The following is a 25241-nucleotide window of genomic DNA, read 5'->3' on the forward strand; positions in this document are numbered from 1 at the left end:
ATTTTATCATTTACTCCAAAAAGCTAGAAAGTGGCCAGCAATAAGTATTGGTTTGGGGGAAAAGACATTTAGAGGATACAATCTCCAGTGGACCCACCAGTATAAATAACTGTCTTGTTCTGTTGTCTTTTGCCTTTAAAAAGCTGGTGATGAGCTAAATAATTTTAAAGCATACAAAATAAGCAGGCTAACTGGAATCAGTTTCCAACAATTCCGGTTTTATTTCTTCATTCACCTGGGTTAGTTGTTTAGCCCATACTTTCTTGATAACTAACTCACTATATAACTCATCTATACTCACTTGGCATGTATCCTTCTGCTCTACTGAAACAAAGATTATTACATGCAGTGTACGATATAATGGAGAACAGAGAACATATAAAGGTGTGACCAGTGTGACCAAGTCTTAAAAGAATGAAGGATGAGCCTTGACTGAAAAAACAGATCCTAGACTAACCTTTTGGATTTAAGCTCAGTTCTGAGTGACTTGCTTGTAACTCAAATAAATCTGCTTCCCCCTCTGTATTCAATTTCCCATCCATCAAATGAAAGGAAGTATGCTGGCTTAGGAGAAGCTTGGCAAAGTACAGTGCCTTAAAAATAATGAAATTATCATAGCTTTTGGATTAACCTATTTGTTTTTTTTATTTTCTAGTTACTAAAGAGAGTGTACGGGAGTTTCTTGGTAAATCCAGAATCAGGTAGGTAGTAATGTACATGGCTGGAATTACATGGAAAGAGACCTGTCCTGTTATTACTATGCTTTTTAACTATTATTTTTATATTACTGTATGAACCCAGTTCCCACTTCGACTTTCTCCATAAAAGTAGCTTTTAAGGGGCTTTGCACTGTCTGATAATGGTATGCAATGTTGTGGTGTACAGAATTGGTGTGTGTTTTTAATGATTACTAAAAAGGACCAGTTGGCTCTTCCTTAACCTTTTTTTTTTTTTTTAATTATTTATTTGTTAATCCTAACCTGAGGGTATTTTTCCATTGATTTTCAGTTAGAGTGGAAGGGAATGGAGGGAGGTAATGAGGGAGGAAGAGAGACATCAATATGAGAGAGACACATCAATTGGTTACCTCCCGCACAATCCTGACCAGGACCAGGGATTGAACCTGCAACCCAGGTACATGCCCTTGACCAGGAATCGAACCAGTGACCCTTCAGTCTGAGGGCCAATGCTCTAACTGCTGAGCCACACCAGCTAGGGCCTTCCTTAATCTTTTAGCCAGAGAGCCACCTTTGTGGTGATTAAGATGCCTTTTGAGAAGACTTAGTATATATTGATTCCCAACCCAACTCCTAGTAACACCTTTTTCTGTACAAGCATATTTGGAGAAGAAAGGGATATTCACAACTGTTCTCACATTTTTAATACCGTAACAAAAATGGCCAGAGGAATAAAAAGCACCTTGACCATCCTTGATGAGAATAGCTGTATTATACTGTTTTAAAGGAAGTTTAAAGTGGAAAAAAACTGAATAGTATTTTCATCCTAATGATTATATGATCATCTCAAATTCTGAGGCATTTAACTGGGCCCCATAGTCAAGACCAAGTAGTAAGGCTGTCTGAGCATACTGTTACTCAGATATTGTTGCCGTGGCATCTTGATTAACAGGCTGTTTTAAGGAGAAAGATGTGTCTGTCACTACCTTTTTATTTTTTTATCCTCACCCGAGGACATTTTCCCATTTTTTTGTTCAGGTAGAGTGGGAGGGAGAGAGAGGAACAGAGAGAGAGAAACATCGATGTGAAAGGAACACATCGAGTGGCTGCCACCCGCACAACCGACCAGGGCCGGGAACAAACTGCAACCGAGGTACGCGCCCTTAGCGGGAACCGAACCCGGGCCTCTCAGGACCGCAGGCCGACGCTCCAACCGCTGAACCAAACCGGCCAGGGCTGTCACTACCTTTTAACCAGTTACTTTTGCTAGCTTATTTCCTCCTTGTTTGCAACATGGCCCTGCCTCACCACTCCCCTTAGGATACTTTCCCTGTCTTCTGTATGCTGCTCTGGAAACAAAAATGTCAAATACAGAAAGGTGCCTTTGGAACATAACTTGTTATTAGAAATATCTGGACAGGAACTTTGACTGCATTCCATAAAGAACATTAAAGTGGACCTGGCAGGTTTGGCTCAGTGGTAGAGCGTCAGCCCACGGACTAATGAGTCGCGGGTTTGATTCCGGCCGAGGGCACGTACCTCGGTTGCAGTTTGTCCCCAGCCCTGGTTGGGGTAGTACGGAGGGCAACCAATCGATGTCTCTCTCCCTCTCTGTCCCTCCCACTCTATCTGAAGATAAATAGAAAAATATCCTCAGGTGAGGATTAAAAAAAGAGAGAGAGAGAATACTGAAATGTGTTAATCCCCAAATTGATGGTACCAATGTATTGCAGAAATAAAAACCAAAAGGTAGCCCTGGCTGGTTTGACTCAGCAGTTAGAGCATCAGCCTGCGGACCAGAGAGTCCCAGGTTCAGTTCCCACTAAGGGCACATACCTCAGTTGCAGTTTGTCCCCAGCCCCTGGTGGGGTCGTGTGGGTGGCAGCCACTCAATGTGTCTCTCTCACATCGATGTTTCTCTCTTTCTCCCTCTCTCCCTCCCACTCTATCTGAAGATGAATGCAAAAATGTCCTCGGGTGGGGATTAAAAAAAAGACCAAAAGGTAAATACCACTATAGGTTTTAAGAGGAATCAAGGAGTTTCAGAAAGAGAGAGAGAAAGAGAAGGAAGGAAGGAAGAAAGAAACAGAACTAAAACAGAAAAATTATGTAGGAACTCTTAGGCATGCTTGTCACATCTCAGATCCTAAAATCTATCAGAACAACCAGAGAACTTATGTTTCTGTCCCTGGGCCTTTTTTCTTTCAGTTCCTGCTAAAGCACGGACACTACCAGATTGCACACCTTGTGTTCATACAAATACAAAATATGTGAAAATAGTCTCTCTCCTCTTTCTGTGGGTTTATCTGGGCAAGTTTGGAAAACTCAGCAAGCCATACTGGATGTTTTACTTTTCTTCATCCTCAGTATGTTCTTTTCATCATATCAGAAGTCTTACTTAAAGTCTAACTTCAGCAATAGATTTATTTAGTTTGTTTTTTTGTTTTGTTTGTTTTTGTTTTTTCAGGACACCAAGTTTTCTTTAATTATTTTTTGGAGGGAAGGGACATCACACTTCTACTCAAGAGAAACATTTGAAACATTTTTTTATCAGTACAGAGGTCTTCTTTTTACACTTATCATGCCATGAATGCATAGGGAGTGGGTTCCAGCAGCTCAGGCTCCTTTTCATTGGTTCTCACAAAATGTGCTTCTCTGGGTGGAGCAGGCTGACGCTTCAGCTGAACCCAGGTACCTTTCTCTTTGGCGTCCTTCTTTTTCTGATCATTTTCCTTCACACGTTTCGGGAAGTTATCTCGGCCCTTCAAGTGCTTAATATGCTCAGTACATACATTAATTCTCTTGGCAAGAATCTTGCCCTTGACTTGTTTGTTCACAACAATGCCCACTGCATGCTGGGTGACATTGTAGAGTCTTCCAGTTTTGCCATGGTAACATTTGTGGGGCATTCCTTTTTGAACAGTGCCCATTCCCTTTATGTCCACAATATCACCTTTCTTATAGATTCGCATGTATGTGGCCAAAGGAACAACTCCATGTTTTCTAAAAGACCTATAGAACATATAGCGGGTGCCTCTCCTCTTTCCCTTTATGTTCGTCATTTTGGCGAATTACTGGAAGATGGAGGTTCTGGCCGAAAAAGTATTTCATTTGTTTTATTTGGCTTCTTAAAACTGGCAAGCCTCAACTTTAAATATTTTCTTTTTTTATCTAATCTTGTAGTCTGTTTGCTTTTTTGGTTTTTGGGTCCCTAAAATGGAATATGCTTGATACTATTTAATATTGGGGGGCCAGAAATGTGGTAAGCACGATCCAGAACAGAGATTTAGATAGCCCATGCTCTCAGTGAGGATAGACTCAACAAAACACAGAGACTTCAGGAATGATCTTGGGAAAAAATTAAATAGTAACAAAGTACCATATAAAAGTTCAAGTTGTTTGATAATGTGAAATCTCTGCAGTTCTGGTAAAAGTATTCCCATCAGTCGCCTAGAATGTGAGATGATCCTTGGTGATGTACAGATATTCTTGCAAAATCATCTATAGGCATTTGGGCACCTATTAATCATGTCATTATATAATCGAGTGTGCCAGCCTTGTTTGCTGGAATATGTACTCAGTATGCTGTAAGGAGCTAGTATAGTGTAGTGGTCAGCAGACTTGGATTTCAGTCCTTTTCTGCCTCATTTATTGATGACTCATGGTGTTCCAGACACTTTAAATACTGTACTTTCTCTTAAGTCTCCCAACAGTCTCCTCCATCTCAAACCCCCCCACCACTCCCTTTTTTTTTTTTAACAGATGTAGGGATTGTAGAGGTTAGGCTATCTGTCCAAGGTCATAAGAGTGGCAAGGCCAGGATTTGGATCCAGTTCTGTTCAGCTCAAGATAGAGTTTGCCTCTACCCCTCTGTCATGCTGCATTTGTCATGGCACTTTGCCTATTTGAACCTCTTTTTCCTTCTGAAATGAGAATAACCATATCAGAGCTGCCTGCTTCAAAGAATTCTTATGGAGATCAAAGAAGTAAAATATTTTAAACTACTTTTATTTGTGTACAAATAAAAGCTACTGGAGATGTATATAGATATATTTCTAGATTTTTCCATATCCTGCCTCCTTCCACAAAGGATTTGCAATGGTACATAAGGCGGTATATTTTATTATCAAAAAGCTACCCAGCTGTTGGCACTTGGCACATTAAACCTCAGAGAAAAATGTAGCTCATTATAGCTTGATAACATATATAGTCCCCTTCACAACTGTGCCTAGGATAGTAAATTTCTAATCAAAGTTCCCAGAGTATGGCTTTCTCTCATTCCTTATTTGTAGTTAGTCATCTTCTATATTGATATAAATTTTTGCATAGCATTTGTGAATTAGCTATATATACTTAACATTGATGTTATAAGAATTGAGATTTTTGCCCTGGCCTGTTTGGCTCAGCGGTTAGAGTGTTGGCCTGCAGTCCAGAGAGACCCGGGTTTGGTTTCCGCTGGGGGCGCGTACCTCGGTTGCAGTTTGTCCCCGGCCCTGGTTCATCTTGTGGGTGGCAGCCACTCAATGTATCCCTTTCATGTCAATGTTTCTCTCTCTCTCTCTATTTCTCCCCCCCTCCCTCCCTCCCTCCCACTCTATCTGAACAAAGAGTGGGAAAAAATGTCCTCAGGTGAGGACTTAAAAAAAAAAAAAGAAGAATTGAGATTTTGCCCAGCCAGTGTGGCTCACTGGATTGAGCATTATCCCATGGACTGTGAGGTCCCGGTTTGATTCCTTCATGGTCAGGGCACACATGCCCAGGTTGCAGGCTCAATCCCCAGTTCGGGGCATGCAAGAGGCAGTTGATCGATGTATCTCTCTCACATTGATGTTTCTACTTCTGCCTTTCTTTCTGTCTAAAAAAAATCAATGAAAACATATTTTAAAAATACTTAAGCATTGAGATTTTATTTCACCTCATTTGTATGAAGTACACGGGAATAGCATTCTACCAGGTTTAAAAGTATGATCACCGAGACAAAATAAAATGTCATGAGAACTTGGAAGGTTTTTTGTTGTTGTTGTTATTTTTTAAATAATGTAACTGTTGGGTGTGTTTTTCCTCCAGGATACAATGTCTCTTTGCTATACGACCTTGAAAATCTGCCTGCATCCAAGGATTCCATTGTACATCAGGCTGGCATGTTGAAACGAAATTGTTTTGCCTCTGTCTTTGAGAAATACTTCCAGTTCCAAGAAGAGGGCAAGGAAGGAGAGAACAGGGCAGTTATCCATTATAGGGATGATGAGACCATGTGAGTATAGAATTTGGTTCTGAAGCCTGGGTGTGGCTGTCACATGCACTTACCAAAAGACATACATCTAGGTCAAACCTTAGACTCTGTTGTGTGAGCCCCCCGAAGTGTCCTTCTTATAAATTCTTTTAGCCAGGATATATGATGTGGGGGTGGGATGAGCCCACTTTCCTAATCTCCAGATATTGAAAGTTGGCAAAAGATGAAAGGAGAACCCATTGCTTTCCTTTAAGGCACCACTGTTCTGAGTCCCCTTCAGTAACATGTCCTGGATAATCAGGAAGCAGAAGGAGACCATAGGTTCTGTGTTATTACAACTCTTAGAGCATCTTCATTCTATGAATCTCATCATATATAAAGAAATAAATTTTTTAAAGTGGAGTTCAGAGAATCACTAATTTTAGATTCCATTTCATACCACATAGGCAAGTTAGTAACATCTACTTTGGTGATTTTCATCTCCTGCCACTCTTAGGCCATGTGTTTATTATATGGACTTTGTTGGCCATAACTACTTAGTCTCACTGGGCACATCGTTACATGAATTAAATTTATGACTACCCTCCTACTTCACTTGTAGATCAAGTTCTTAACAAAACCCTGTTCTGATTCTGTACTTACTCTCATGGGTTTTGTTCCCCTCAGGTATGTTGAGTCTAAAAAGGACAGAGTCACAGTAGTCTTCAGCACAGTGTTTAAGGATGACGACGATGTGGTCATTGGAAAGGTGTTCATGCAGGTATGGAGTGGACATCTTGGGGCAAACCATGGCATGGTGATTTATACCCTAGCACCAAAACCCACCAATAGGCATAGAAAAGAGAACTGGCAGTTCTGTTGATGGTGGAAATTGTGGAAGATTTAATTAAACAGTCCCCATCAAACTCACTGAATGTTTTCTTGTTCTTAGTGGTTTTAGCCTTTGTAGGGCTGGAGTAGAGGGTGGTTTGAGTATTAAACATACTAACAGTATGGCTAACCATTAAGCATCCTTTCTGCCATGTGGGTCTTTGTTTTAAAGCTTGGTTACATTTCCTGTCCTCTTGTGTGTCTCAAATTTCTGGCAAGGTCTATTCTTGACTTGGTTTAGTCCTCAAGTCTTGCAGAATAGAGTCTATGGAAAATTCTTAAGTAGTAGGTAATGCATTAATAGGGTAGAGTTGTTGAACTGATTTGGCCTGGGTTTGACCAAAGTCACCATGGAGTGCCTCCCTCACAAGAAGTTCGTCTGTGAAGAGCAAGGAAGTACAGGTGCAGCCAGACATTTTGTATTGGATTTCTGAGTCTGATACAGTACACTACTGTGGCTTGGTCACACTATCTGCTAACCACTTGCTGGCTCTAGGACATGCGAGCTCATTGGTGAAGCGGTATCCAGGCAGGTTTCTTCTGAGATGGCTCAGCATTCAAAATCTAGTACAGTGGTTAAAGTTTCAAAAACAAAAAAACAAAAAAAACTTTTGTATGTTCATTCTGTTCCTTGGCAGGGTAATGAGATTTGAGAATTCTAGTACAGCCCTGGCTGGTTTGGCTCCGTGATTAGAGCGTCAGCCTGCGGTCCCGAGAGATCCGGGTTCGGTTCCCACTAAGGGCACGTACCTCAGTTGCAGTTTGTCCCCAGCCCTGGTTGGGTTGTGCGGGTGGCAACTACTCTATGTGTCCCTTTCACGTCGATGTTTCTCTCTCTCTCTCTCTCCCTCTCTATCCCTCCCACTCTATCTGAACAAAATATAAATTTAAAAAAAAAAAAGCTGGTACAGAGCCCTGGCTGGTTTGGCTCAGCGGTTAGAGCGTCGGCCTGTGGTCCAGAGAGACCCAGGTTCGGTTCCCACTAAGGGCACATACCTCGGTTGCGGTTTGTCCCCGGCCCTGGATGGGTCATATGGATGGCAACCACTCGATGTGTCCCTTTCACATCAATGTTTCTCTCTCTCTCTCTCTCTCTGTCTCTCTCTCTCTCTCTCTCTCTCTCTCCCCCTCCCTCCCTTTCTCCCACTCTATCTGAAGAAAAATGTCCTCAGGTGAGGATAAAAAAAAAAAAAGAATTCTGGGACAGAATCTTTTTTTTGCCAAGTAGAGTTGAAAGATAGTTGTGCTTAATATAGTGAGTATACTTTGTTAAATGTCTAGGGGAATCTTGATAAGTGATCTCAATTTGATCCATCTGTCATGGCTTTTGTGTTTAGACTAATAAACCAGAAACTCTAATTTTTAAGTCCCTATGCAGAAAAATTGGAATGTTGATACTTCCAGCATTTGAGAGTACTAAATTCTGTGTGTGTGTGTGTGTGTGTGTGAGAGAGAGAGAGAGAGAGAGAGAGAGAGAGAATATATATGTATATCTTGGGTCCAAAATGTAAGCCTCTACACAGCCACTTCATGTGTTTTTATGCAGAATTGACAGGGGAAGTAAATGCAGTAGCTCAGAAATTGGGGTGAATCCAGACTGACGAACTAATTTTAAAAGCTATAAAGTATATATTTAGATTTGGCTGGTTTTTACCAATCTTGTTCCATTTTATTCCAGGCGACATCTTAACTTATTTTTATACTTTAAACAGATCTTATCTTGGAGAGTGTACTGGAGATTTGTTCCCTAGGAGAATTTTGTGTATTCTTTTTGTGTATATGAATGTAAACCCCTCTCTCAGAGTCCATGTGGTAGGGGACTTGTCTAAAAGGGAAAACAAAGTCTCTGCATTTTTGCTTCAACAGTATCTCTAGTTAGTGACTAGCCTGGCACCATGCAGGCACATACGGTGTCTGGGAATGTGAAAGGGCTGTGCTTTGAAGCCATCTGCCCTGCTTCCCTCTCTGAATTCAAAGACTAGGGTAACTTATTTGAAATGACCACAGAAACCTAGACTGATTTTGCTGTTTTTCCCCAAAATAAATCATTGAGCATTTTCCTGGGCCTAGTTATTTTAAATTTCTAGGAGAAAGGAGAACAGTGGATGCCTAGCATAGAATGTTGTGACCTGGGACATGGTTTAAAGTCCCTCATGGTCAATAGTCTGCCTGCTGTGGGCTTTTGTGGGTTTTCCCAAGCCAGCATGCACTTCCAGCCTGGTCAGAACACAGTTCCTGCTTTTATCATTTCACAGATAGACTCTGAAGGATGCTTACTGCCTGTAGAAAAAAGACAGGGAGTTTTCAGTCCCCATTCACAGAAATGGTCTGGTGCTTGGCTTTGGTGCATTATCTTTGTAGGCATACAAGCTGATGTATGCCCACAAAGAGGAAGTCTGGTAGATGTCATCACTTCAGTGCTTATTCCATGAAAAGCAATAATAACAACACTTGGAGATTGGAGTACGGTAAACTAGAATCTTTCCATGTTATTAGATCTTTAAGTTGGTAACTAAGAAAAGTTACGTGGAAACCACTGGTTTCTGTATGTTCAGGGATAAGACAGAACAATCTGCCTCTTTAGGCAGTTGTGAAGATTTTACTCTGAGGACCCTTGCTACCTAGTATACATGTGTGGTTATATCTATAGGATATTTTCCTGACCTGGGAATAGAGCCAGATTCAGTAATTTTGGTAGATATTGCCAAGCTCTCCTCCACAGAGGTTGTACCATTTTCCCTCCCACCTAGAATGTATTAGCATGCCCATTTCCCCAGTGTGTGTGTTGTCAGACTTTTGGATTTCTGCTAGTGTGATAGCTTAAAAATGATATCTATGTTCTATTGAGTGAGGTCCACACATCTTACGTTGAAGATTTTTGTTTTTTTCTCTTTTCTTGTGAGATGTCTCTTTATGTTCTTTACCCATTTTTCAGTTGGGTTATTGATCTTCTCAATTTCTTTATATACTAGGGAGATTAGCCATTTGTCTGTGATAAGAGTTGCAGGTTTTTTTCTCTTTGTCATTAGACTTTATGAGCTTTTTATTCCCCCATGTAGAAGTAGTTTATTTTAATATGTAGTTAAAATGATCAGTCTTGTCTTTAATGGCTTTCTTGATTTTGAGTCATAGTTAGAAACTCCTTTCATACTTCAAGCTTGTAAAGAAATTGACTTGTATTCTTTTTCTAGAATTTTTACAGTTTCATTTTATACATAAATCTTTTTATTTTCTGTTTGGAGTTTCTCCTGGTATAATGTGAAAGATGGATCCATTTATCCATCCATGGCTACCCACTGGTCCCTATAGCGATTATTTATTTTTTTATTTTTAATATGTTTTTATTGATTTTTAAAGAGAGAGGGAGAGATAAAAACATTGAGAGAGACACACAATTGCTGCCTCCTGCACAGCCTCCACTGGGGATCAAGCCCGCAACCTAGGCATGTGCCCTGATCAGAAATCGAACTGGCCACCTCTTGGTCCATGGGTCGATGCTCAACCACTGAGCCATGCCTGCTAGACCCAGTAGCGATTATTTAAAACCCTATGTTTATATTACTGATTCAAGATGTACCTGTATCATACATTAAATTTCTGGGGATATTTAGATTTATTCTGAATTTCTAGAATAAATTGTGCTGTGATAGAAGAGGGAAAACAGTATTGTGATGCTCAAGACATCCTAGCTAGAGGGAGAAAAAAGGCAGTATTGCTGATATATTTGTAATAAAGACACTAAGGAAATTATTTGGATGAGTTGGTTGGTTGGCTCGTTGGTTTGTTGTTTTTTTCCCCCATTGATTTTTAGAAAGTGAAAGAGGAGGGTGGGGAGAGAGAGACATCAATTGGTTGCCACCTGCACATGTGCTGACTGGGGCCAGGGATCAAGCCTGCAACCCAGGTATGTGCCCTTGACTGGGAATCGAACCTATGACCCTTTGGTGCTCAGGCTGATGCTCTAACCACTGAGTAGCACCGGCCAGGATGGCTGGTTGGTTTCTAAGTGTTATTTAAGAGAACCAAAGAGAAAGATGGGAAATTTAAAGGATAGTCTCAACTCAGAAGTACTGTATATTTGTTAAATCTTAAATGAATTATTTTCTATATACAGAACTAATGAAATGGTGATGAGTCACCTCAGATTTATAAATACCTCATCTGGGTGTGAATGCCACATTTATAAGTGAATAAGAGCCTTCTAGAAGCTTACTAAACTCAAGAAAATGCTGGCGCAGACAGTTATTATCTGTTCTGTTTTTTCCCCTGGAGCTGAAGAGTGAAATCAATAGAAGTTAGAAAACTTCCCAGCCCCTTTGCAGAATGAAAGGTGTTTTCTAGAGATGGGCAAACTCTGGAGTTTTGCTTTAGGAATTTTTGTTTTGAATGATCTTGACTCCTTTTCTGTCGTTCCAAATATTTTTCCTTTGGAGAACAAAATTCAAAAGGGAGCTAACCTAATGCAGCTATGTTGATAAATTTTCCACCAACTGAGATCCCAGGCTAGGCATTAGAGCTCCTCAGGTATTATCCTTCCTTTGCCACTAATTTGCTGGGGGCTTGCTGATCAATGTGTATTATTCTTACCTCCAAATGGAAACATAGTTTATGCTCCTTCTTTTAGGTTGGAATGACATTAGCTAGGGTAGAAGTGCTTTCTTTCATTTAGCACTCGCCTATGAAGGACAGGGGAATATTTCTGCTAGAGAGAAATAAAGCAGAATCCTTGGCTTGAGGATCTCACAACCCAGTAGGGAAGCCAGCTGCATTAATGAATAGTGTAGTATCATAGTAGAGGTTTGTAGGAAAGACATGGGAATGCCACAGACAGCAGCCAGCTGCCCCAGGCTGCTGAGATGGCGTTATAAAAGAGGTCATATTTGAGCGCAGTAGAAGAGCAGCTGTTTAAACATGCTTTTAGTGCTCATAAAATTCATGCTTTGGTAAGTCTTTGGTTCCCTCTGCCATCACTCAGTGAATTTGGATCATCTGGTCTTACTGGCATTGCTGGAAAATCTAGTTTAGTTCCTGCAGATCTGGGTTGACAGAGATGCCTTGTGTCATTTATCTATTTACACAAGAATGTATGGATTTGGAAAGCTTGAGATTTGAACAGAGAAGGAATGGCTGATTGTCTTATCCTCGGTTGTTTTTGCTGTAGTTTGATAAGGATGGGTGGGCTCATTTTGTTAAGGGCCATGAGCTCTTATGCAGCATGGTGGCTGTTTGGTCCAGGGCCATTCAAGGGCCAGAATTAAATACCAGGCTTTCACTTCTCATGTCACGTGGTCCCCTTGTCTCACTAAACACTAAGACAACCCTGCTTCTTATAACTCTGTTGTCTTCTTGCCCCCAAGAACAGCTTAAATTTAATCTAAAGTACTGATTGATGAATTCTAAATAGTAACAGAATGTAAGATGTTTCAGTGAAACAAGACTTGTATTCATGAGACTGGAAGAAGTGGAGATAAGGGTGAGGGGAGTAATGAAAAATTGGTCAGCTCATCAGGGGCTTTATATACAAAGATAAAAGGAGTTAAGACTTAAAGCTTAAGCTTGGATTCCATTCATCCAGAAATTCTAAAGATTTCCTGAAAAATATCGCCTCTTTCATTCACATTGAATCAACAAAACTATTAAGCAATAGTCCTTTATCTTAAATGTAATCTGGTTCTCCCAGTGCTTTGCAATTCGTCATCTGTTTAATTTCAGGTATATCTATCACCTATGATAGTCCAAAACAAGAGGAAGGAGGAGGATCAACAGTACTTTTTATCACATTTTGAATATTGGACTTGTTTAGTATATTGTGATTTCTTCTTTTTGAATCTGAAATGCATCAATAGCAGCCAGCAATTGTAATATTTCACATTAGGTATAGTTTATTTTTAGCCATCTGCTGGTCCAGAGGGCTAACAAAGGTCACACCTCATAGGGCAAACTCCATAGCATAAGTTGCTATTTATCTTACACCAGATTCTCTTGTTTGCTTTTTGCTTTATCCTGGCAGGAGTTCAAAGAAGGACGCAGAGCCAGCCACACAGCCCCACAGGTCCTCTTTAGCCACAGGGAACCTCCTCTGGAGCTGAAAGACACTGATGCTGCTGTGGGTGACAACATTGGCTATATTACCTTCGGTAAGCAGGGTGGGATTGCCATGTTTGTGTACCTTTGATGCATTTATGCTGCAGACTGCTTCACCTAGACAGACCTTTGTTAAATGTTAGGGAGGAGGGCAAAAGCAGGCATACCAAATTGTTCCTATTGCCATCACCAGGACTAGAGGGGATGTCACAAGACACTAATTACAGATCATGTACAGTAATCATCTCTCCTTTTTCCTCTTTTTCTTAAATCCTAGCCTCCCTCGGATGTCAGGTGTTGGGAGTTAAGCATTGCTAAGCAGCTGGGTGGGAGTTCTGTCATTTGGTGTTTCTTGGCTTTTTGGTATTAGGCTGCAGCTCCAGCCATGATTCACTTATTTCACTTTTCCACTGAAGAAATTCCAATCTTCCCTTCTTATAGTTGCTTCAGCCTAGTGAGCTGGCTTGGTTTATTGTTAGAACTAATGCTACTAAAATGTCTCCTTTTGTGAAGTTTTCATATATTTACCTCAGTGCTAAGGTGTGCCAGTTTATTGATGATGTGTTGATTTAAATCTAAGCTACACTTTTTTTTTCATAGTACTATCTTTGAGGTTGGGGTGCAGCTTCCATACATTCATGGCATATCAGTTTAATTGACATATCTCTATACGGTACATAATATGATGGTAAACTTATTGTCATGAGCATCTTAGATTCTGTACAATGTAGTTATCCTATTCTGGTGGTCACTTTTTGTTGTTTTAATTCTCACCTGAGGACATTTTTCCATCTTGTTCAGATAGAGTGGGAGGGAGGGAGAGAGAGAGAAACATTGACATGAAAGGGACACATCGAATGGCCACCTCCCGCACGACCCAACCAGGGTTGGGGACAAATCACAACCAAGGTACATGGACGTGAACCCAGAACTCATTGGTCTGCGGGCCGATGCTCTAACCACCAAGCCAAACCTGCCAGGGCTGTGGTCACTTCTTTTTAGGGCACATTGACATGGGGGTCCTGTCTTTCTTATGAGGTATTCCTTTTCATTTCAGCAAAACTTCATACTCAGGATTTTACTGATGGTGAGACCACTGAGTAGAGTAGGTGCAGGAAATAGAGAGGATTCAAGAAGCCAACAGGCAGCAGAGGGTGGTGCAGGCGCGGAGGGCTGAGTGCCTGCACAGTCTTCAGGCGGTCAGTGCCATGGGTGGGACTTTTCTCAGCCCCTGTCCAAAGAAGCCCCTCCTGCCTGTCCTCATCAAGAGAGTTCAAGTCCTTATAACACTTTAGTGTCTGGTTTTCACCACAAGAATACGGGGTGTGGTCTGGAATCTAGTTTCTCTGCAGCCTTACTCTACTTCAGCACCAAGGACATAGGACAGGCAGGCTTTGTTTCCTAATCCTGATTTCTTAAGGTAAAGTGTTGTCTCCAAAGTTAGCAGATAGCAGTATCACCTTTCAGAGAGATAGCTGAGCTGCAGAGGCAGGAGCTAGTGGGCATGTGGCAAGCAGGTTTTCATGTTTGGAAGTGCTCAGCCACAGAATCCAGACCTGGGATGAATGTCAGGCCCACCCACGCCCTTTCTTTCAGGAGCTCGATTTTCTACCATGAGCTCCTTTTTCTCAATGTCCTCCACTTGCAGTCACTGGCACCTGCCCTGGTTAAAGTATTTATCCCTTCCCTATCTGGAGAAAGCTCTGACAGCCTGGGCATGAGGAAATGAGTGGGTTGTACTTAAGCAGGAGATGGGAACTGACTGTGAGCTACTGGTCTTCCCACCCTTTGACATTGGTGTTACATGCTGACTCATTCTGCGTGTGCCCCCCCAGTGCTGTTCCCTCGTCACACCAATGCCAGCGCTCGCGACAACACCATCAACCTGATCCACACGTTCCGGGACTACCTGCACTACCACATCAAGTGCTCTAAGGTGAGAGGAACTGCAGCATCTCAGCTCCTATGTTTGGGTCATCTCTCCCTCCACCACCACTCTCCATAGCAGAGAGCTGGATATATGTCTCCTACCTCCCTGCAAGGCCCTGTGTCAATCCCAGGGTGTATGTTTCCAAACCTTCCTGATAAGTTGTAATGAAAGCAAAGCTGTCTTTCTAGAACATGACTCTGCTTCAGTACTTGTTGTATTTGCCCCCAGGCCTATATTCACACACGTATGCGGGCAAAAACATCAGACTTCCTCAAGGTGCTGAACCGGGCTCGCCCAGATGCAGAGAAGAAAGAAATGAAAACAATCACGTGAGTAGGGCAGGCCCACAGCAGGAACATCTTCTGAGCTCACCGAGCAGGCAGCAGTGGGTGTTGTAGCTAGCTATATGTGAGGCAGCAGGCTTGGGCCTGAGCTACCTGACAGACTAAAGATGCAATGAACAGGTTTTTTTCGCCTGAATGGGTGGGGCTGGGTTTCCTTGTTTCCACATGTTTGTGAGCTAGAAGAAAAACAAAAGGACCTTTTACCCAGATAATCTTTCTTCTCTTTGGACTGAGTTGAAAGGTCAAGTCTTGTCCTTCTCAAGGTCTTCCTGGAGAAGGAGTAATTTACTTAACAACATTTAGTTGAGTAAATAGGCCTGGAAAAACACACACGCACACACACATCCCACCCCCACCCCACCTCCAGTATCTTTCCTGGTCTGCTTCTCAGCAAGTGTTTTGCATGGAGAAGTTGTATTTATCAGGGATGCTGATTTGTGCATGTGTGCATGAGAGGCCTCTTGATCTAGAGCCTAGAAATTTAGATCTTTGTGCAAGGTCCAGACCTTGGTTCCCCTCTGGTGAAGTTTCGGCAATCCTGTTCTTAAGGTAATAGGTGCTTATTTGCTACCTTTGGTGCCCATTGAATTAAAGAATTGAGGTGAGCTAAGCCTCCCGTATCCTTCACAGCCAATGTATTTGCCAACACCCAGTACTCTTGCAGGTAACCTTTGGTAAGTGTGTGCATAAGGCTTCAAGCTCCCTCCTCTGGCAAGAGAGGCCTCTTCTACCAAGTTTCTGCTGCCACTTGACAGGACAAGAGGGATATCTGACTCTTTTAAATTTTTTTTTTTTTTTTTTTTTTTTATCCTCACCCGAGGATATTTTTCCATTTTTTTTTACAGATAGATTGGGAGGGAGAGAGAGGAAGGGAGAGAGAGAGAGAAACATCGACGTGAAGGGACACATCGAGTGGCTGCCACCCGCACGACCAACCAGGGCCGGGGAAAAACTGCAACCGAAGTACGTGCCCTTAGCGGGAACCGAACCCGGGTCTCTCCGGACCGCAGGCCGATGCTCTAACCGCTGAGCAAACTGGCCAGGGCGGGATATCTGACTCTTAACGTGCCTGAGCAGAGGGCTTTTAACCTCTGAAACATCAGAAAGCAGTTAGTCACCCCTGACCTCTTTAGGCAAAGGCTTTAGAGACTTCCCATCTCATTAAGAGTTGGTACCAGAGGTCTTTCTTTGGAGTAACTCTATGCCTACTGCCCAGAGCCTAAGGAGTAGTGTTCAGCCAGTTCAGATCCTCTGCTTAGAGAGGTGTCCAGGTACCATGGCAACAAAATGGCAGCATCATTTCCTTCTGCAGCTTTGTGGCCTATCGTAGAGGGGAGGAAGCGGGGGGGGGGGGGGAGAAGAAGGTATATGTGCTGAGACACACATGTTCTTATTGCCCCTCCAGAACTTTGGCTCCATCCTGGAGTTTACAGCTTCCCCTTCCTTTTCCTGCTTGCTTTCCACAGGAGTGCTTTTTCTCACTAGGCACCACCTTGGTGATCTTGAGTGTGAGGCAACCGGTTTTGTGCCACTTTTCAGGGCCCAATGGAGAGAAGGCAGTTTTAGTAGAGCCCAGGAAGTGAACAAGCAACTAGGGACAGCAGAAGGAATCCTGACCAGGCCAGCCTGTCACACACCAACACTGGGCATCATTTCTAAGTAGTCACAGGTTGCCTCATGACCTCTAGTCCCACAACTACTTGTCCGTTTAGGAAATGAGCCAGTCTACGGCCATACCACCCTGAATGCTCCCGATCTCGCCTGATCTCGGAAGGAAATGAGCCCACTAGGCAGTCACTGCCCATTATCTCCCCACCGGCCTTCTCCCCAACCATTACACAGTCAGCAGGTATTCTTGGGGTTCACTGTAAAGTGAGTGTAGTTGTGTGAGGAGTAGAAACAACTCCCTGTCCTGATGGGGGAACTGGGAGAGGATGGTCCTTGAAATGAATACTCTGCCCATAAATCTCCTCCCTGGGACTTAAAGAGCAATTTTGCCTTTTTCTGTCCAGTAACCTTTCTTTGAAAGAGGTGGGCCAAAGAAAAGAAGGGGGAAGCAGACACCTGCATCCATCCTGAATACCAGATCATGTTACTTAGAGTGGGTAGGAGTTAACTGGTTCAGCTGGGCAGGAGAAGGCAGGTCACACACACACACACTCTTCTCTCCCTCTCTCTCTCCCTCCCCTCCCCCCTTCCTCTCCCTCTTCCCCTCTCTCTCTCCCTGGGACAAAAGAGCGGGAGGGGTCTGCAGAACCATGAACAGCATGTAATAGGGTGACAGGCCTGCTGTGAGAAATGGCCCTGGATCAGAAGCCAACCATTGGTCAGCACCCCCTAGTGCTCTGCCAGAATCGAATGCTTATGAGCTTTTTGTTGGAGTTGGGGGGGTAATAAAATATGATTTCATTTTGGGGTGGGTAAGACATTCAGGGCAGGAAAATTTTAGCCCCCATATTTTTGCCCCAATTTCTCATAGTTCTTAGCTCTTGCTTCCAGGCTGCTTTACCAAATACTCTTCTGTTGTTGAGAACCAGACTCTTCCCAAAGCTGGCCCTTCTGGGGAAACACTGGGTGAAACAGGACACCACAACTCAGAAGCCTAGAGTCAGACAGGTGTTCTGTAACCCAGAGTGTAGTTGAGGGTTGCTGCTTTTAACATTCTGCCCTTGTGGTGAATGATTTAAAATGGAACTGCCATCTGCTGCCCAAAAGTATAAGTCGTGTAGAAGGAGCCTGAGGTCTTTACCAGGAAAAGGCTTGAGTCTAGTCTGAAATGCAGGTAGATTCTAGGCGGTCCAGAAAAACTGGACAAAGGTATCTCCTTTCTGCTTTATACTTTCAATGCCCTCATGGTTAGCACAGGTATTTTCTGTTACCCCAGAGTATTCAATAGGAGTAAAGAGTGGATGGAACCTTTCCACCTTGTGCTTGGTTCCTCTTTGGGATCCCATCCCTAGTCCAGGAGTGTGGGGTGGAAGGAAAGGTGAGCCTGAAACTAGCCTTCACGTTTACTCTCTGCTTTTGAAGGGGGAAGACGTTTTCATCCCGCTAACTCTTGGGAACGAAGAGGAAGCCGCTGGCAACTGAAGGCTGGAACACTTGCTACTGGATAATCGTAGCTTTTAATGTTGCACCCTTTCAGGTTCTCAAGGGATTCTCCATTTTGGTTCCATTTTGTACACCTTTGGAAAATAATCTGCAGAAATGAGCTGTGCTTGCAAGGACTTCATAGTTCCCAAGAATTAAAAAAAAAAAAGAAAAAGAAATCCACTTGATCAACTTAATTCCTTTTCTTTATCTTCCCACCCTCACTCCCCTTCCCTTCCAACCCTCCTTCCAAGCTGTTTTGCTTTGCAATATGTAACTGGTAATGAGTTGCAGGATAATGCAATCTTAACTTGTTTTCTCCTGAGTATTTGAGTTCAAAACTCCTGTATCTAAAGAAATACGGTTGGGGTCATTAATAAAGAAAAATCTTTCTATCTTACATGAGAATTTGCTGGGTTTCTGGACTGTAAGTCCAAAAGAGAGAGGAGGAGGGAGGAAGGTGAACCTGCAAATATGAGCTAGAAAACCTTAAGTTCAAGAGCTCCTCGGCCTTCCTTTAGAGACTAGCTAGTGAGCTCTTGGTTGGCATTTCAGAGTAAACTTGAATACATTTGCTGTAAAGGTCCGTTACTAAGTCTGTCGGGCTGTAGCCAAGAAGCTCCCAGGAGAGTGACGGGCACATTAAAGTGTTTTCTGGCTTATTCTTTTATCATAAATAATGTACAGAGTTTCCCCAATGTGTTCCAGGATGTGTGTGGTTCTGCAGGACATTAATAGGTATTTAGGTGTGGATCTGATGCAAACCAAGTGGCCATGTTTTTCTTTCTCACATAACAGCCCAAGAGACTGGCACTCCACAAAACTCATTTTGGGAGGTTCTTGCCTAGCAAATAGTACAGAGCCCAGCAAAGTATGCAGTCCTCTAGTAGGACACTAATCCCTGAAATAAACTTGGTTCAGAAAGTTTGCTTGGTAAAGAATTATCAGGAGCCCTGGCCGGTTTGGTTCATTGATTAGAGCGACGGCCCGCAGACCAATGAATCATGGGTTCGATTCCGGCCAAGGGCACATACCTCAGTTGGGTTCGTTCTGGCCCTGGTCGGGGTCATGAGGGAGGCAACCAGTTAGTGTGTTTTTTTTTTTATCCTCCCCAAGGAGGATTTTTCCATCTTTGTTCAGATAGAGTGGAAGAGAGAGAAACATCGACCTGAAAAGGGACAGACACATCAAGTGGCTGCCTCCCACATGACCCCAACCAGGGCTAGGGACGAATTGCAACTGAGGTACGTGCCCTTGACCGGAATTAAACCCACAACTCATTGGTCCACAGGCCGACTGAGCCAAACTGGCCAGGCCAGTGTGTCTCTTTCACTTCAATGTCTCATTCTCTCCCCCTCTCCCCCCTCCTCCCACTCTATCTGAAGATGAGTGGAAGAATATCCTTGAGTGAGGATTTAAAACAAAAAACTATCAATTTTAGAGGCAACTGAAGTGGTCTGAGGGCTATCTTAATGGTTTCTATCTCCTTTCCCTCTTTTTTTTAAATTGATTTTAGAGAGAGAGGAGGGGAGATATAGAAACAAAATGAGTAAGAACATCGACTGGGTGCCTCCTGCATGCCCCCCACTGGGGATTTGGCCCACAACCTGGGCATGTGCCCTGACCAGGAATCGAACTGGTGACCTCTTGCTGCATGGGTCGACACTCAACCACTGAGCAACACCGCTGGGTTCCTTTCCCTTTTTGTCTCCATCTAATGCCCACACTGGCTCAGTAATGAATTGTGAAATGTCCTGACCACATCACAACCAGCATTTTTATTTCCTATACTATTTTGAGATAATTATAGATTCACATACAGTTGTAAGAAGTCAGAGAGATCCTATATACTCTTTACCCAATGGTAACCTCTTGCGTAACTACTATAGTATAGCCAGGATATTGACATGGACAGTCCTGGCCTAACTGAGATCTACCTGCACTCATTTGTGTTGTTTATTTCTATGCACTTTTTCACGTGTATAGCTTTGTCACCAGCATTCTTTAAAAACGGAATCGCACAGACTAGATCAGAGTGCATCACACTTATTAAGGGTAAGTACTGATTTTGAAATGTGTTTTAAGTTATAATGTGCATATCTTGACTGGATTGTAAAAATGACTTTACTGTGGGTCATAGTCAAATTTGAAAGCCACAGGTCATTTTGTCAGCCAGACTTTATTTATGTGCTCATCCCCTCAACAAACATATCCCTTGGAGAGTGCTGACCCCTTGGTGGTGCTGACCCTGTGGCCTCCAGGGGAAAATGCACCCTGTGGAGTCTGCCCGGTGTTTTTCTGGGACATAGCCCCTTGTCACCTACATCTGGAAAATCTGGCTAAATTAGATATATGGGTGATGGTGATAAGTATGTATTCTGTACCCCAGGAGCTAATAGTTTTAAAGGATAACCTTGATGTTTTCACTTTCGTGCTGATTTTAGAACATAACTCCTTAGTAAGTTGGAATTCACTGTACTCTTTTAGACAGTAGTGGGGATCAAATTTCTGAGAATCTGAAATCTATACAATCTATAGATGGTAAAACCAAGATTCCTTAGAAAATAGGGAGTTAGGAAAAAAAACAAGGCATTACATATTTTTACAGCAGTAAATCCCAAGGCAGTGTCTTAATTCCACAACATTTGTCATAAAAAAAAAAAATCCATGCTGGTGAAGACCTCTCTCTAGACTTGCTCCTTTGCCCTCACCTTTGTCCAGGACACACTTGGTGTTAGTGTGGCTCTAGTCTCAAAGACCCTCCCTTTGTGGACAAAGGCCAACTAACCAGCCAAGTCCTGTAGGACTAGGAGAAGAGGGAGGTCTCAAGATGAAGGTCAGCACGCAGCAGGTAGGCTGGGGGAGAGTGACCTAGTCTCAAATACTGCTAATTGGCTCATTTGCCCCAGGGTCCACATCTGGAGATGTAGGTGACCTTGGATATAAGCTGTAGAGGTAAAGCAATGAAGACAACTGGGTGTCACGTAGGCATTTACAATGCCTATAATTATACTTGATAATGCCACCTAATCTTTGTTCCATTCCTGTATTCCTGTAGACTCAAAGGGATCAGAAGTGGCAGGACTGTTAAGGAAGCAAAGTCCAACATAAGCCAAGGTCATTCTGTCTTGGGTTTTTCAGGTCCTTCCCAAGAAAGTATTTTTCCCTGCTTGGGTAGCCCTTAAACTGTAACAGGAGGTGAGGAGGTGTTGGTTGGAATCTCTCTGCCTGGTTAAAGTGGGACCTGTGTATGCTAAGAACTAGAAGCTTGACAGGAAAAGCAAAAAAGACTAACAGAAAGTGGAAGGGTGGGGTCAGAGGACAGGAAGTTGAAGCAGGAAAAGGAAGTAGTGCTAGCTACTACATCTCTCTTACCGGGAGGTGGTACTTAGAGTTGCCATGTAAATTCCCTTTGGTCTTATTTGAAGTGGGAATGATGGACACTCATCCCAAAAGCTACAGGGGGCCTAAAACCCCAGCCTGGGTCTACTGGGGTGGGAAAGGGGGTGCTATTTGAGTTCAAGCAATACTTCTCTCTTTGGAAATTGGTAAAAGCACTGCAGTTTCTGTGGCTTCTGGGGAGACCTGGAGAATGTAGGACCAGGGTTTCTTCTGCCTTATAACAGGATTGTACCCAGAACCCTTCAGACACTCCCAAGAGCGAATGAAGAGTTAAACAGCAGTTCAAGGAGGCCAAGCAAGGTACAGGAAGCCCCAGTGCCCCATTGCCTCTGCTTATCCTGGCAGTGCCCTTAACCCTCACATCCCACACCCAGACACTGAAGGTTAGCAGAGAGAAATTCATATATCCAAGAGAATGGGGTGGGCAAAGGCTTCCCTGCTAGTGTGGATTGGGCACCATGATGTAAACTCTACCTGAGGAAAGGAGAATGGGATGGGTTTGGGGCACTAGAGCCTGCAGTCAGCTGAAAGGGCATCTGCAAAGTGCCTGCACCAGGGTTCTTTGGGAAAAGGAGAGAAGCAGATGAGTCAGGCCCGGGAATTGATGGGGGAGCAGAGGAACTGGATGATCCTGTAAGGAAGAAATGGCTGAACGAGCAGGGGACAGAACCCAGGCTTCCCAGCTCCAGCTGCCTACTAAGCTGTTCCCCTTCACACGTCATCCCACACACAGTGTTTAGACAGAGCAGTGAAGAAGAAACACAGACATCCTGGATCCCTCAGGGAGGAGGCCAGGGCTAGGAACAAGGACGTCTGTTTATTCCTGGCAGTCCAATATCCGAGGGCCCCACACCCACTTCTGTCCAGACTCCAGGATGAACTCTCTCAGAGCCTCTGACATCTGCCCAACAGATAGCATGGGGCTGAGGATCATGCTGGAACTCAGTGTCCTCCACCCACCAGCTCCCTTGAGTATGTGTTTGAGGCTAGATGCTTTCCTCTTCCCACTTTTTGTCCCAACAGAAGTCCTGTCCTCCAGGACCCCTGGCTGCTGTGCCACCAGCCCTTCCCAGAGAGCCTCAAAGTCCCCTTGCTCCGTCCACTGGTGCTCTTGATCAAGGAAGCGTTTCCTAATGTCTCACTTCCAGGTTTCTTGCTGCAGTTTTAGCCTGTTCCCTCCCATTTCAGGTCTTAAGGCAGTGTAAGTGGCTACTCTCCCTCACCCCAAAGCCACACTTGATACAATGTGTAAATGGGGGCACAACACCTCTTGGCCTTATAGCCCTGAATTTGCCCTTCCTCTCATGGTAGTCGTGCACTACATAAAGACATATTGGCCCTGGCCAGTGTGGTTTGGTTGAGCATCATCCCTTGCACTGAAGGGTCGCAGGTTTGATTCCCAGTCAAAGCACATGGCCAGGCTGCAGGCTAGTCCCTGGTCAGGGTGCATGCAGGAGGCAACGATGATGTTTCTGTTTCTCTCTCTCCCCCCCAACCCCTCCTTCCCTTCTCTCTGGAATCAATAAAAGCATTAAAAAAAAAAAGACGTTTTGGTTATTGAAGGACTGCATAGGGAATGGTATTCCCATAAGATTATGCAGATGTAAAATTCCTATCATCTAGTGAGGTAGCAAAATACATTACACAAATACCATTGTTACAATTGCCTACAGTATCCAGAACAGTAACATGCTGTTCTGGTTTGTAGCCTGGGAGCTGTAAGAGAACAGAATTTGTCACCCCAAATATGTCTCTTTAGCATAAGGATTATTTTAGGCTGGTTAATTTTAAGAAACCCTCTGACTTGGAAGAAGCTCTGAAAACCAAGTAGAAGTTACTCTGTAAAAGATATTTGTGCTTGTAAGGGAAATTGTAAGGGTGTCTCCCTCACTGTACCAGGAGGAGAGATGGTCTTATCTCTAGAGCAGTGGTTCTCAACCTTCCTAATGCCGCGACCCTTTAATACAGTTCCTCATGTTGTAGTGACCCCCAACCATAAAATTATTTTCGTTGCTACTTCATAACTGTAATTTTGCTACTGTTATGTCTTAGGCAACCCCTGTGAAAGGGTCATTTGACCCCCAAAGGAGTCACAACCCACAGGTTGAAAACCGCTGCTCTAGAGCGTCTTACAGTGTGGAAGACCATGACTTAAATCTGCATAATAACCATACCCATTTTTAGTGTGCTTTTCCTCCACCCCCAACATCTTTGTCTTAGCTGAGGATGGTATTTAAGGTGATGGCTTCAGGCATTTTGCTGAGTTACTCCGATTTCTTGGGTTGCTCCATGTGTACAGGAGGTATGCATCCTATCAAACTTTTATTTTTCTACTAATCTGTCTCTTATTACAGGGATGTCTCAACCAAGAACCCAGAAGGGTAGAGGGAAAATTTTTCCTCCCCTACAGAGCTAGCTATAGGCTGTACTATAGATTATACTAACCCTAGATGAGTAGTAGGCTGTACCATATAGGTTTGTGTAACAACAAATCAGCTAAGAAGGCATTTTTCAGAACGTATCCCTGTCGTTAAGTGCCACATGATTGTGCCTATTTTCCCGTTTTCCTGTGGAGCAGAAGTGTCACTGGCCTCTTGCTTTTCATAGGCTGCCTTTCTCGGGGGAATTCTGTCTTAGAGGGGAGGATTGGCTGGAGGGAAAGGACATGTGGAGGAGGGCAGAAGTCCTAATAATGTTAATAACAGCTACCTTTCATTGAGTGCTTATTTGCCCAGCACTGATCTAAGTTTTTTGTTTGTTTGTTTTTAATCCTTACCCGAGGATATTTTTCTATTTATCTTCAGGTAGAGAGAGAAACGACATGAGAGGGACACCGACTGGTTGCCTCCCACACGACCCCAACCAGGGCGGGGAGTGAACAGCAACCGAAGTACGTGCCCTTGGCTGGAATCGAACCCAGAGCTCACTGGTCCACGGGCAGACGCTCTACTGCTGAGCCAAACCAGCCAGGGCTGATCTAAGTTTTTATCACGTATTATCTCATTTGGTCTCACAACAGGTAACTACAGTATGAGCCCCATTTTACAGATGAGGAAACTAAGGCGAGAGAACTTTAGTTACTTGCCCAAATTCACACAGCTAAAAATATAGGATCTCAGCCAGGATTCTGAGATCCAAATCCTGAGATCCAGGATTTCTGATTCCAACACTGGCCTGTGACTCTTAACCATCATGGAATAAGGAGAGGAGTCATTTGTTGAGACCCTCCTGCCTGCTCATTAAGTGTCAGGCACTGGATCTAATCGGTTACATGTGTTATCTCATAACACTTTTAATTTTTTTTCTTCATTGATTTTAGAGAGAGTTCTAGGAGAGGGAGAGAGAGATAGAAACATTGACGAGAGCCCTGAACGGTTTGGCTCAGCACTTAGAGCTTTGGCCCGTTGACCAGAGAAACATCGATAAGAACACCAATTGCCCGCCTCCTGCATGCCCCACACTGGGGATTTGGCTCACAACCTGGGTATGTGCCCTGACTGGGAATCAAACTGGCGACCTCTTGGTGCATGGGTTGATGCTCAACCACCGAGCCACACCGGCCGGGCTGTCTCATAACACTTTAAAAAAACTTAGCCCTGGTCTGTTTGGCC

At 43.4% G+C, this 25241-nt stretch overlaps 2 protein-coding genes across 4 annotated transcripts in view; one reads left to right on the forward strand and one right to left on the reverse strand.

Moving 5' to 3' along the window:
* The window catches only part of ARPC2 (actin related protein 2/3 complex subunit 2), a 33632-nt gene extending 15004 nt beyond the window's left edge, over positions 1-18628 (forward strand). For 2 of the 3 annotated variants that reach the window (XM_036253574.1, XM_036253573.1), the window contains exons 5-11: positions 656-701; positions 5745-5931; positions 6577-6670; positions 12791-12917; positions 14700-14800; positions 15023-15123; positions 18169-18628. In XM_036253574.1, coding sequence (XP_036109467.1) covers positions 656-701; positions 5745-5931; positions 6577-6670; positions 12791-12917; positions 14700-14800; positions 15023-15123; positions 18169-18193 — 681 coding nt within the window. In that variant the 3' untranslated portion in view covers positions 18194-18628. The remainder of the gene's footprint in view (positions 1-655; positions 702-5744; positions 5932-6576; positions 6671-12790; positions 12918-14699; positions 14801-15022; positions 15124-18168) is intronic. The other variant, XM_036253575.1, reaches the window with a different exon arrangement.
* LOC118625146 (60S ribosomal protein L21-like) lies at positions 3257-3762 on the reverse strand. The gene has a single exon (XM_036253576.1). The coding sequence runs from the start codon at positions 3737-3739 to the stop codon at positions 3257-3259; it is 483 nt and encodes a 160-aa protein (XP_036109469.1). The 5' UTR covers positions 3740-3762.
* Positions 18629-25241: the final 6613 nt, after the last annotated feature.

The sequence above is a fragment of the Molossus molossus genome, unplaced genomic scaffold (assembly GCF_014108415.1).
Source record: "Molossus molossus isolate mMolMol1 unplaced genomic scaffold, mMolMol1.p scaffold_m16_p_11, whole genome shotgun sequence".
In the NCBI taxonomy this organism is placed as follows: Eukaryota; Metazoa; Chordata; class Mammalia; order Chiroptera; family Molossidae; genus Molossus; species Molossus molossus.